The 12,686-nt window shown below is 50.3% G+C and overlaps 1 protein-coding gene across 1 annotated transcript; it reads right to left on the bottom strand.

The window, feature by feature from the left end:
- RIBC2 (RIB43A domain with coiled-coils 2) lies at nt 844–12,634 on the bottom strand. The gene is made up of 7 exons (XM_005681214.3): nt 12,325–12,634; nt 11,422–11,503; nt 8,515–8,859; nt 6,777–6,895; nt 5,160–5,387; nt 2,188–2,354; nt 844–1,029 (listed from the first exon to the last, which is right to left on the bottom strand). The coding sequence occupies exons 1-7, from the start codon at nt 12,436–12,438 to the stop codon at nt 951–953; spliced, it is 1,134 nt and encodes a 377-aa protein (XP_005681271.1). The 5' UTR covers nt 12,439–12,634; the 3' UTR covers nt 844–950.

The raw sequence follows: 12,686 nt of genomic DNA, 5'->3' as shown, positions 1-12,686 counted from the left end.
GAGGGCTTCCCAGGGGACTGGGTGGGTAAAGGATCCTCCTGCAATGCAGGAGACTCAGGTTCCATCCCGGGGTCGGGAAGATCCCCTGGAGGAGGGCATGGCGGCCGGCTCCAGTATCCTGGCCTGGAGAATCCCATGGACAGAGGAGCCTGGTGGCTACGGTCCACAGGGTTGCGATGAGTCTGGCGAGACTGAAGTGGGAGCACACTCGCGTGGGAGCCAGGAGAGAGACGTGCTTGAGAGCCAGACTCTGCGAGTTCAACTCCAGGTCCACCAATTTCCGTCAGAGTGACCTCAGGGAAGTCACTTAAAGTGTCTGTAGCTCGGGTTCTGCACCTGTGAGTAATGAAAACACCCACCCCTGGGTGCTGTGAGGGAGCGATTAGTTCATTCCACATGGAGCCGGTAAAATGGCTCCCGTGCAGACTTCCCGGGAAGTCCAGGGGTGAAGACTCTATGCTCCCAGCGCATGGGGCCGGGTTCCGACCCTGGTCAGGGAACTAGATGAGAGTTTGCACGCCAAAACCAAAGGCTCCTGTGCGCTGCAACAAAGCCTGAGGATCCCACATGCTACAGCTAAGACCCAGTGCAGTCAAATAAAATTAAATAAATAAACATGACACTCTTAAAACAAATAAACAAAATGATGCCTGTGAGTGTGGGTAATGCACCACTGGAACTGAGAGCCTGACTCACAGACCTTCATCCCTGGGTCCCCAGCACGCAGAGGTGCTCTGGAGCCAGTCGGAGCGGAGTTGAGTGGACACGAATCCTCCTCATAGAAATACAGGAAGAGGTTTAATCAAACTTTGTCTACAACAGAAAAATTCAGTTCAAACGGTATTTCTGGACCAAAGGGTGCTTTTTTTTTTTTTCAAACAGATATGATTCTTCAAGCTAACCGCACTTTACACATTAACGGTTCAGAGGAAAAGAAGGTGAATTTTTCCTTATCGACTTCCTGTATTAAATTGTGTGAAATAGTCTTCAGTGGCATGATTGGTAGAGAGTTCTTTCATATGTTCTTTCCTGATAATGAAACAAGGAGAAAAAGAAATCAGCAAATGCCTGACTTCCTAAATGTTCTACTTTTTATTGGTGTCTTATCCCCAGCAGACACAATTCATCCCGCACTACTCGCTCAAGGGCAAGAAGGGACATTTCGTCACTGCTGATTGGTTAGCCTGGAGTGCTGCAGTCCATGGGGTCACTAAGGGTCGGACACGGCTGAGCAACTGAACTGAACTGAACTGGCTGGTTAGCCTAGGGACCTGTGCGTGTGAGATGTGGGGACGTCTTAGAATTCCGTGATTGTAAACACGCTTGCTCCTCCCATTTGATTTCTGTGAGATGATCTCTTAATTCTCCCCATTTTGGCCCTCAAAGATGGAACCATCAGTCAATAGACATCTGATTGGAAAAGATACTCGTGGGTCCCCTCTGAGTTCAAGCCAGAGCTTGAAGAATAGAGAGATTAAAGAGCTAAATAATGTGTTTTTAGTGGCAGATTCACCTACTGATCCACATTTGACACTTTCTGTAGCTGGAGTCTGAACTACCCTGGGGGCCTGTCCTTAGGCAAGAAGAGACTGCCCCTCCCTCTGCCCGGTGGGCCCTCCCTGCGGTGGGCAGCTGGCACCGTTGTCCCCTGTGTCTGGGCCACATGCCTCCTCCTGGAAGCCCACCCAGAGTCCTCCCCTGGGGCTCCCGGGGACCTCCATGAACTCTGTTACCAGCACCTGTGTCCGAGCCCACCGGGCTTTGCCGGTGTCTGAGTGAGGACTATCCAGGGACAGGTATTTATGGAATGTGGGCACAGGGGAGTCTCAGTCCCTCCCTGGCCTGCGTGGAGACCGATGGCTTCCTAGCACTTGATTTCTGGCTTCCTAGCTCTGAGCCTTTTCCCCGCTCCTCTTTATCAGGTAGCTGTGCCAGGGCCCCACTCACTGCTGCTACGGGCGGGGGTGGGGGGAGCCTCTGGTGAAAGATACCCCAAGGGTCCTGAGCCTATGGGCAGGAAAGATTCAGGGAAGGTGAGCCAAGGGTCCAGGAAAGGTCGGTGGTTGCTCCCTGGGCCCTGCAGGACACCAGCTCTCACTTCCCCTTTCCCCAGGCCTGGTGCCCTCGATGGTGCTCCCAGTTCCCAGCCCCCCCAAACCCCCCCCGCCCCACCGGCCTAGCACTCACTGCAGGAGCTGCTCCCTGGCCAGGCTGAGGTTGCTGCAGTCCAGAGCCCTGCGCAGGCCACGCTGTAGGCGCTGCTGCTGCCGCTCAAACAGCAAGGTGGCACGAGCCTTCTGAATCCTCCGCCGGTCCCAGTCCATGTCTCGCTGGCGCTCTTCCTCCTGGAGCCTCTACAGAGAGGAGAGGCGACTCACCACCGCCTGTCCCCCAGGAGAGCCCCAGAGGGGATTCCCCTGGTGGTCCAGTGGCCAAGGCTCTGAGCCCCCAATGCAGGGGTGCAGGGGGCCTGGGTTCGATCCCTGGGTGGGGAATTAAGATCCCATGTGCTGCACTGAGTTCACACGGTGCAATAAAGACTCTGCATGCCACAGCTAAGACCCAACGTAGCCAAATAAATAAAATAATTTTAAAAAAAATGCCTGGCTATGCTTTAATTCGGAGAAGGCAATGGCACCCCACTCCAGTGCTCTTGCCTGGAAAATCTCATGGATGGAGGAGCCTGGTAGGCTGCAGTCCATGGGGTTGCTAAGATTTGGACACGACTGAGCGACTTCCCTTTCACTTTTCACTTTCATGCATTGGAGAAGGAAGTGGCAACCCACTCCAGTGTTCTTGCCTGGAGAATCCCAGAGACAGGGAAGCCTGGTGGGCTGCCGTCTATGGGGTCGCACAGAGTCGGACACGACTGAAGCGACTTAGCAGCAGCAGCAGCAGCATGCTCTAATTAAAAAAAAAAAAAGAATTGGGAACGATATGGGCACATAGAAGCCCACACTGAGAGACAGAGTATTCTTAGCGTGATCTCAACTTCCCAAATTATGTCCTTGTACAGAAGAGGAGCCGGGGACAGGACACCAGAAGGCATGTTGGGGGATGGGAGAGGGGTCTTCTGAGTGTGGGATTTCACATGGGATGTTTTCTTCTTCTTGTGTTTCTCTAGCTGCTTATTTGGAGAAGGCAATGGCACCCCACTCCAGTACTCTTGCCTGGAAAATCCCATGGACGGAGGAGCCTGGTGGGCTGCAGTCCATGGGGTCACTAGGAGTCGGACACAACTGAGCGACTTCCCTTTCACTTTTCACTTTCATGCATTGGAGAAGGAAATGGCAACCCACTCCAGTGTTCTTGCCTGGAGAATCCCAGGGACGGAGAAGCCTGGTAGGCTGCCGTCTATGGTGTCACACAGAGTCAGACACAACTGCAGACTTAGCAGCAGTAGCAGCTTCTTATTAATTTTCTACAGAGACTGAAGATCAGACCAAAAATGCTGCTTTTGAGACAGATGGCCAACCTTCCTTGCCAGGCAGTCGGGCTGAACTACCGTTGTGAAGGGCAGAGCCGGGCCTGGTGAAGGTGGCGTCCTGATGCCAGCCTCAGGCTCCTCCCACTTTGGGCTAACTCCCCTGCCTCACCCCTTGGCTGCTGTCTGTTTCCCCTCCTAAGGCGAGGTGCCCGACCTGCTCCCCATCTCCTGGTCCAGGCCACCACCTCTCCCTCTCCCCGTGCCCGTCTGCTGGGAAGCTCACACCGACCACAGCATCACACAGAGCGCGGCTGTCATCTGCGGACCCCTTGGGAACCTCGCCCATCCTCTGCAGGTCTGAGAATGTCTCCAAATCTCTCTCCTGTCGTTATTTCACATCATCCAGTACTCTTGCCTGGAGAATCCCATGGAAGGAGGAGCCTGGTAGGCTACAGTCCATGGGGTCGCAAAGAGTCGGACACGACTGAGCAAGGCTCTCTCAACACACTCAGAAATGACCCTTCCCCTGCTTTCCAGTGATTCTGCCTCTTCTCCAAAGACCCCCTTTCCAATCTCTCAGCCATCCCCCACCAGGGGGCAAATGATGCCAATGGTTCTCGAACTCCAGCGGGTATCAGAAGCCCTGGCGGGGAGGGAGCACTTGCTGAATGTTTCCGGTTCAGCAGGCCTAGCGAGGGCCTGAGGATCTCCATTGCTCTTGAGTTCCTAGGTGTGGCTGGTCCAGACGGCCTGCTTTGAGAAGCTCTGCCCTCACCCTGTTGTTGCCAATACCACCCCCCTCTGGAGTCTCACCTTGGAGTCCCATCCACTGCAGTGAGGACCTGCCCCTCTTTCTCCACACCCTCATTCCCACGAGGTTCCCCCACACTGTGACTGCCAGTCCGCAGACTCGACACCCCTCCATGATCCCTTGAACTCCATGTGTCCTTATCTTCCTCCTCATTCAGCCCAGTGTCCACAGCTGACACCCCCTGGCAGACACCTGGGCACCCTGAGCCTCCCACCTGGTCCCACTTGCCAGGCAAGCTCTGACCATTGTTGAGTCCCAGCTCTCTCGTAATAGGTGAGCATGGCCCTACTCACAAGAGTCGCTTCAAGTTCATGACTGGGACTCAAAGTAGGGGGAGAGGGGAGCTGGGGCTTCCTGGCCACTTGCCCCTTCCCCTTTCCAGATGACCTTTGAGCACTTTTGTTCTTGCAAAACTCCTACCCCTCCCCCTCCGCTGCTGACCACTCTCCTATTTCACCAGGAAATAGGGGCTCCAGAGCAGCCCCTCAAGGCAATACAGCCCTACCCAACCCCACCCTGTGGCTGCGGTCAAGGCCATGGTCCTTGCAGTTTCTGCCCCAGCAGAGAGAAGCCTCTCCCCAGGTGACTCCCTCCACCTTCAGACCTTTGTTTCAAGGTCATGAGTCCCATGATGACCCTCCTCACTCCCAGCACTCTCAGCCCCCCTACCCCCGCCTCCTCCCCTGCCTAGCACCCAGCACCTGTGGGATCATTCCACTCTTGTCCTCCCCTACAAATGGAACATAGACTCCTTGAGGGCAGCTTCTGGGGCCCAGTGTGACAATGGCTATAACTAGATGCTCCAGGAAGGCGGGAGGGAGCACAGAGCCACGTCTGAGGGCTGGGGCGGGTGGAGAGGGGTGGTGGTGGAGGGAACAGTGGGGGGCTGGGGGCTTGGAGAAGGGGGGAGGGGACAGGCACCAGCTTCTCCTGGACTTGCTGTTTCTGCACCAGGCGGATCTCCTCCAGCTGCTCCTGGCTCATGCCCTTCCAGCGGTCGGGCACCACACGATGCGGCCCAAAGGAGCTGGCTGCCTGTTGCGGGTTCTCTGAGAGCAGGTCCCCACGCAGCAGGTTGGAGATCTCGGCTAGGTTGTCCTCCTGTTCTTGTTTTCTCTCTTGGATTTTCTTTTCCGCTGACTCCAGGGCCTGCGCAGGGGAAGATGTTAAGGAGGATGCTCTGAAGGGGCTTCCCTGGTGGCTCAGACAGTAAAGAATCCACCTGCCATGCAGGAGAGCCGGGTTCCATTCCTGGGTTGGGAAGATCCCCTGGAGGAGGGCATGGCAACCCACTCCAGGATTCTTGCCTGGAGAATCCCATGGACAGAGGAGCCTGGCAGGCTACAGTCCCTGGGGTTGCAAAGAGTCGGACAAAACTGAGCAGCTCAACACATGGTCTGAGTGAGCCTGGTGGGACTGAGGCACAGACTGGCAAACCTTGAAGGGGCCCTTGAAGGAAGAATGTGCTAAACAGGGCTCCTGGGCGGGTGGGTGGAGACTTATCAGGTATAGACGTGGGGAGGTCCCTGGACCCCTGGCTGCCTGGGCGATGCTGGGCGAGTGGGCTGGGCTCAGAGGATCACTACCAGTTGGTCACATGCATAATCCCGGCAGGTCTTTGTCTGCGGTGATTTGCCAAAGCAGGGAGCGGCCTCCCCCCGTTAGGTGGCCATCTCCCCTTGGCTTGGCCTCACCCACCCCCAGGACAGGGCTATGTACCCTTCCCTGTGGTCCTGGTCACCCTGGGCCAGCGGCAGGCCACAAAGAACCGCCAGCCAAGTGATTTGCAGAAGTGGTGATTTCTAAAAGGTGTTCCTACTGCCTGTCAACCTCAGTCCCCAAGACAAATAAATTTCTGGTCAAATCCCTGCTTACATGAAGGCGATGGGTAGAAGGGACAGGCCCTGGCTGTGTGACCTGCAGCTAGACACCTTCCCTCTCTGGGCTAGAGTTATTTCTCTGTCAAGTCAAGGGAAGGATGAAACCAGTTCTCTTTAATATTGGACAGATGGGGCAGTTTGCTAGGTGCCCTCAGTAGCAGGTGCTAACAAGGAGGCCAGCCTGAATGTATTACACAAGCTCATGCTTTGTCATTGGACAGGTCTGATTTGAATACTGGACTTCTAATATTTGGAAGTCCAGTGTTTACATCTGCCAAAGCAAATCAGATTAGTACTCAGCTGTCTCTAAGAAAGTTCATTCCTCCCTCTGAGCCTGTTTCTTGATCAATTGAGTTCATGGTGCCTCTCTGACAGGGCTGTTGAACACAGTGACTAATAAGATCAGATAATTGTTGCAGAGATTAAAAAAAGAACCATATTCTGGGAATCCACCAGTGGTGTAGCGGTTAGGATTCCTGGGCTTTCACTGCCATTGTCTGGGTTCAGCCCCTGGTCAGGGAACGGAGATCCTGCAAGCCACATGGCGTGGTAACAACAACAACAACCATTGCTATCACTGATGAGCTGAGAATGCTGGGACACTCAGGGAGGTGGCTGTGTGTCTTCCCTCCCCTCCAGACAGGCCTGGGGTATACACCTGGTTCATGTTGAATTCTTTCACAGTTGTACAAACTGCCTTCCTGGTGGCGGTTTCCAGATTCTGTAGGTGCTTGGCTGTCTCATCAAACTGTAGCCTTGTCTTCAAGTAGAGATCCTCTGAAAGGAAGGAAGATACAGTCAAAGCATGTGTGCCTGCCCAGGCTCCTTCCCAGATGTGCAGAGCGCCCCGTGGACTGTTGTTTCTGCATCTGCTTCTCATCACGCACCCATCAGAAGAACGGGGGTGCAACGGAAGGCTCATGGGAGACACAGATGAGTTAACTCAAGCCAAGCTCTTAGACCTGTGCCCGGCAGCGTTAGCAATCATCACTGTGGCCTGGTAATGTCTACGGACATGACTGAGCACACTTATCTGCGGTACCAAGGGAGAAGGGCTTAGGGGGCAGCATAGTAGGAGATAAGGTCAGACTGTGAAGGCCTTGCTGGTGCTTGAAATAAATTTGGTTTTGATTGAGTAAGTGTGTTAGTCGCTCAGTCAAGTCTCTGTGGCCCTATGGACTATAGCCCATCAGGCTCCTCTGTCCACGGAGTTCTCCAGGCAAGAATACTGGAGTGGGTTGCCATGCCCTTCTCCAGGGGATCTTCCTGATCAAACCTGGGTCTCCCAGATTGCAGGCATATTCTTTACCAACTGAGACAATCATTAATGAGTAAAGTAAGAAGCTATTGGTTTTGAACAAAGGATCCCACTTAATTTTTTATTTTTGGCCATGCTGTGAGTCATATGGGATCTTAGTTCCCTGACCAGGGACTTAAGCCATGTCCTGTGCATTGGGAACACATGGAATCGAAACCGCTGGAGCACCAGGGAAGTAGCAGCTTTATGTGTATATATATTTGCCTTGGCACGTGGGATCTTTGCTGTGGCAAGCAGGCTCTAGAGCTCACAGGCTCAGCAGTTGCCACGCAGGCTTAGCTGTGCCATGGGATGTGGGATCTTTGTTTCCCTACCAGGGATCAAACCTGCGTCCCCTGTACTGGATGTCAGATTCTCAACCACTGGACTACCAGGGAAGTCCCTGAGCAGTTTAACTTTTTAACAGGATCATTCTGGCTATTGGGCTGGGAAGAGCGTGTAGGGAGACCAGGGCAGAAGCTGGGAGGCCAGTCAGAGGTTATTTCGGTGATCCAGTTGGGATGTGCTGGCCTTTGAGTCTGGTGGCAGTGGTGGAGGCAGTGATGGTGGTTGGAACTTGAGATGACTTGCTGCAGGAGTGCGTGCGGCATCTGAGAGAGAGGAAGGAGTCAAGATGACCTGGCCTGGACCGGAGCAACAGGAAGAAGAGAGCTCCCATCGGTGGAGGTGGACGGTCAGGTTCGGGGGATGATCCAAGTGGCTTACTAGACACGAACTGACATAGGCTAGACTTTTGTCTTTCCCACTGTCTTCCCAGCAGGCTGTGAGCACACTGAGGGTCAGACCAATGCTGAGTTACCCTGGGCTCTAGGATCCCACGGGCGCCCTGACAGACCACAAGCTCAGGAAGTGTTTCCTGCATGATGGACGTGTGGCTAAAGATGTCCAAATCCGGAAACACGGGTTCTGGTGTCTCTTTGGCCATGTGGCTAAAGTAGTCTATCAGTGAGGCTTAAGAGACAAAAATGAAACAAGAAAAAACCCACTGGGGTTGGTTTGTTTTCTTTTTTCGTTTGTTTGTTTTTGGGGGGGTTGATCTGGTAAAGCACTGAGACCCACTTGTCTCTCGTTCTGTTACCTGCACATTTGTGGTTCTCCCGGCCAACCATCCGTTCTTTTTGCTGTTGCAGGGACCATTCCCTGTTTTGTTCCTCTTGGAATTTCTTCCTCAGATGGAAGTTTAAATCCTCTCCCATGAACTTCTGCATTCCTGATATTGTATTCCAAGCATCATAATCTGACTGCCGGGCTGGACGATCTTTCTTAAGGGCTAGGGGGTCAGAGAGGTCAAATTCACGGCGCGTTTCCGGGCTCTGAAAGCTCTGCTGGAAATCGCTGATAGCTTTACAGAGATTTTTCCTATCTCTCCTTTCCCGGTTTTCTGATATGCATGCGATCTTGTCATTTTGTCTCATTTCAGCAGCTAGAAAAGATACAGCATGTTCATTAGCGAAAGATTCAGAGGAAAGAAAGAAATTTGAATCTCCCCCCAAAAATAATTTTTAGTGATTCTAAAAGTCATCCAACTCTCCCAAAGGTTAACACAACCATTAAAGGATTAGAATTCTGAATATAAAAAAGCACCTACAAATCAACTTTAAAACAAACAACCTAACCACAAAAGGGGCAAAGGAAGGGAAAAAGCAAATCACTACAGAGAAACCTGAATGATCAATAAGCTTGTGAAAAGATCATCAACCACTCGAGATGGGAAACATCCAATGAATTGAAGAAACATTTTAAAACGCTAAAAATAGCAGGTATTAGGAAGGATGTGGAGAAACGTAGAGGTTTCTCATTTACTGCTTGTGAAAGTGTGACTTGGTACTTTTATAACCATGGAAAGCAACTTGCCAACATCCTCTAGAACTGAAAATGAACACATCCTATGACCTGTGAATTCCACGTCCAGGTCCACCAGGAACATGAGCATTGGGACACAGTGCAGGAGAGTCACTAACATTGTTTGAAATTATTTAAAAAAACTGGAAAAAAATCTAAATCAGCCACCAGCAGAGGAAAAAGAAACTGTGGTTAAAATTCATAGAAGAAAATATCATAAAGCAATTAAAATGAATATTCTGTATGGAGATCACCTATAAGTTCCCAAAATAGGTTGTTGAATTTCTTAAATGTTGCAAAAGGATACATTCAATATCTTTTATGTAAAAATATAAAATACACACACAAATTTTATATTGTCATGGATAAACCTACATGAAGGGTACAAGTACAGAAACACGCATGGGAATGATCACATCTCTGAGGAGGGGAGAAGAGGAAAACGGTAAGATGGAGGAGAGCTTTAGCTACTTCTGTGTGACATTTAATTCTCAAAAATCATTCTCAATATAAGATATCTAAAGCCAGGTTGGCAAAATGTTCACACCTAGTCTGGTGGTGGGTCTATGTATGTCTCTCACATCATTTCTGTAAGTTTGAATTACTTTTGTAAAAAATTTTATTGAAGTATAATTGATTTACATTGCTGTGTTAATTTCTGCTGTACAGCAAAGTGATTCAGTTATACATATATATATATATTCTTTTTTATATTCTTTTCCATTATGGTTTATCACAGGTTTCAATTATTTTTACACTACAATTTTAAAAGAAACACTATAAAGAAGAAAAGATCCTGATGCTGGGAAAGATTGAGAGCAGAAAGAGAGCAGGGTGACAGAGGATGAGATGGCTGGATGGCATCACTGACTCAATGGACATGAGTTTGAGCAAACTCGGGGAGATGTGAAGCTCAGGGAAGCCTAGTGCACTGCTGTCTGGGGGTCACAGAGTCAGACACAACTGAGTGACTGAACTGACCTGATGAAGAAGCAAGTAAACTTCATTCATCATGCCATCACTCCAAATTTACCACTGCTCATATTTTGGTATAGCTCCTTGGTGTCTTTTTCTAAACATATTTTTATATATTTTTAACCTATGTATAGACATTGCTTTGCTGACTAAGGTCTGTCTAGTCAAGGCTATGGTTTTTCCTGTGGTCATGTATGGATGTGAGAGTTGGACTGTGAAGAAAGCTGAGCGCTGAAGAATTGATGCTTTTGAACTGTGGTGTTGGAGAAGACTCTTGAGAGTCCCTTGGACTGCAGGGAGATCCAACCAGTCCATTCTGAAGATCAGCCCTGGGATTTCTTTGGAGGAATGACGCTGAAGCTGAAGCTCCAGTACTTTGGCCACCTGATGTGAAGAGTTGATTCATTGGAAAAGACTCTGATGCTGGGAGGGGTTGGGGGCAGGAGGAGAAGGGGACGACTGAGGATGAGATGGCTGGATGGCATCACGGACTCGATGGACGTGAGTCTGAGTGAACTCTGGGAGATGGTGATGGACAGGGAGGCCTGGCGTGCTGCGATTCATGGGGTCGCAAAGAGTCGGACACGACTGAGTGACTGAACTGAACTGAACTTATGTATATTTATATATTTAAACTTAATTGATAACCCATTGTACATATAATTTTGTATCCTTTTTTTTCTATTCAAAAAATCCTTATGGTGCTTTAAAAGGCATTGTTGGACATAACCGGGGCAGAAATGAATACTATTTGAGAATCTGACCCACAAGCCAGAACACTTTTACTTGAACTGTGCCTGGTTCTGAGTCAGCTCTGGGGTATGGGCTCAATACTGTGTGTTGTCTACTATTACCAGCTGTCCCTGGTAGAAGGTCTCGAGCTTTTGGCAGAGAATATGTGTGTGTATGAGGTTTTTCATACCTAGTTTTTTAAAGAAAACAGAGAAAAATTTACATATCTGCACACAATATATTTTCTACTCATATAGAATTCAATAGCTAATTTTCAAGTGTGGAAGAATTGGTGCATTAAGTTAACTGAGCACAAGAAACTGAAATTTTAAAAGGAAGAAGAGCGTGAAAATGACAAGGCTTTACATACATGAGGAATGTGACCTGGGTCTAAAGGCACACAGCCCTGAACTATGGAAATTCAGAGAATGCTCACCAAAGGCTTCCTCTCTCGCTTTTTCAGTTGCTGCTTTTATGTTCTGGTCACAAACCTGAGCATCCCAGGCCATGGTGTCACCCTGGGTAAGGAAAACAATGGGAGAGAATAAGAGCCAGACAATTTTATTCAGTTGATAACAATCCTACTTATTTTTTTATAAACCAAATCGTCTCATACCCAAATGCCCTTGTGTGCCTCTGTTGGTTCTTCAGCCTGTCATAACTTTCCCTAGAGCTTCCTTCTCCCTTTCTTAGTCAGTAGGTCCTCATCCTCAGAACACTACTTAAGCATTACCTCCTCAGCAGCAGCAGCAGCCTCCGGGAAGCCCTCTCTGCTTTCCTCTCCCAGCCCTAGTTGCCTTGACTTCCCCGCATTATAATACGGCCATTTTAACGCCTGCCTCATCCACTGGGCTATCAACTTCACAAAGTCAAGGATCGTCTTATCCCTCATCTCCAAGGCCTGGCTCAGGTTTGCCACAAAATAAGAACTCTCTCTACGGGCATCTGTCTGTTGAATGGACTGGAGGAAATCCCTGGCAATGTAGAAAGTCTGGCTCAGAGAGAGGAGAACCGCATTCCAGTCTCTGGCCATTAACTCCAGGTAAGCTCGCTCCCCGCTGCAGGACTCAATTTGCCTGACTGGCAAGTGACAGGGAGCATTTTTCGGTCTTGTTCTGAGGTCTCCCTCATTCTCCGCAAACTCAATACGTGGAACAATTCTTCCCGGCAAAGCTTGGATCCGTCCGCGGCTGTGCCTGGATCACAAGTTTCATTCCAATAGTTCATCATCTCTTGCCGCTCGCTGCTCGCCTCTCTTGTTTTCCCCGCCCCCTTGTCCCCCTCCCCTCCCCCACCATTCCCTCCTGGCTCCTCTCCCTTCCGATCCGGAGGGTCTCACCCCGATGATCCTGTTCCTGGCGTTGAAAATCCGTTTCTGCCTGCCCAGCTCCGCATATCTTCTTTTGGCCAGGACAAAATCCTCCTGCAGGTCCTTGGGCTGTGCTACCTCCATGACTGCGAATTGCTAAGAAATTCTAAAAGGTTTCAAAAACATGCGAGATTAAAAGAGAAAACAACAAAAATAAAACTAGCTCAAGCCCAGCGAGGCTGGCTCCCTAGGAGTCCGGGCAGGTGGGATGCGAGCCTGCCCAAGGGGCTTTCAATCGGCCTTCTCTCACTGCCCCAGAGACCTGGAGTCTCGGTTTCCTCGGAAACGTAAACAACTCCGGTTGCTAAGAAACAGCGCAGGGCTCGCAGGTG

The sequence above is a fragment of the Capra hircus genome, chromosome 5 (genome assembly GCF_001704415.2).
Source record: "Capra hircus breed San Clemente chromosome 5, ASM170441v1, whole genome shotgun sequence".
NCBI lineage: Eukaryota > Metazoa > Chordata > Mammalia > Artiodactyla > Bovidae > Capra > Capra hircus.
The sequence above is the reverse complement of the archived record's forward strand: the minus strand, read 5'-3'. Positions and strand labels throughout refer to the sequence as shown.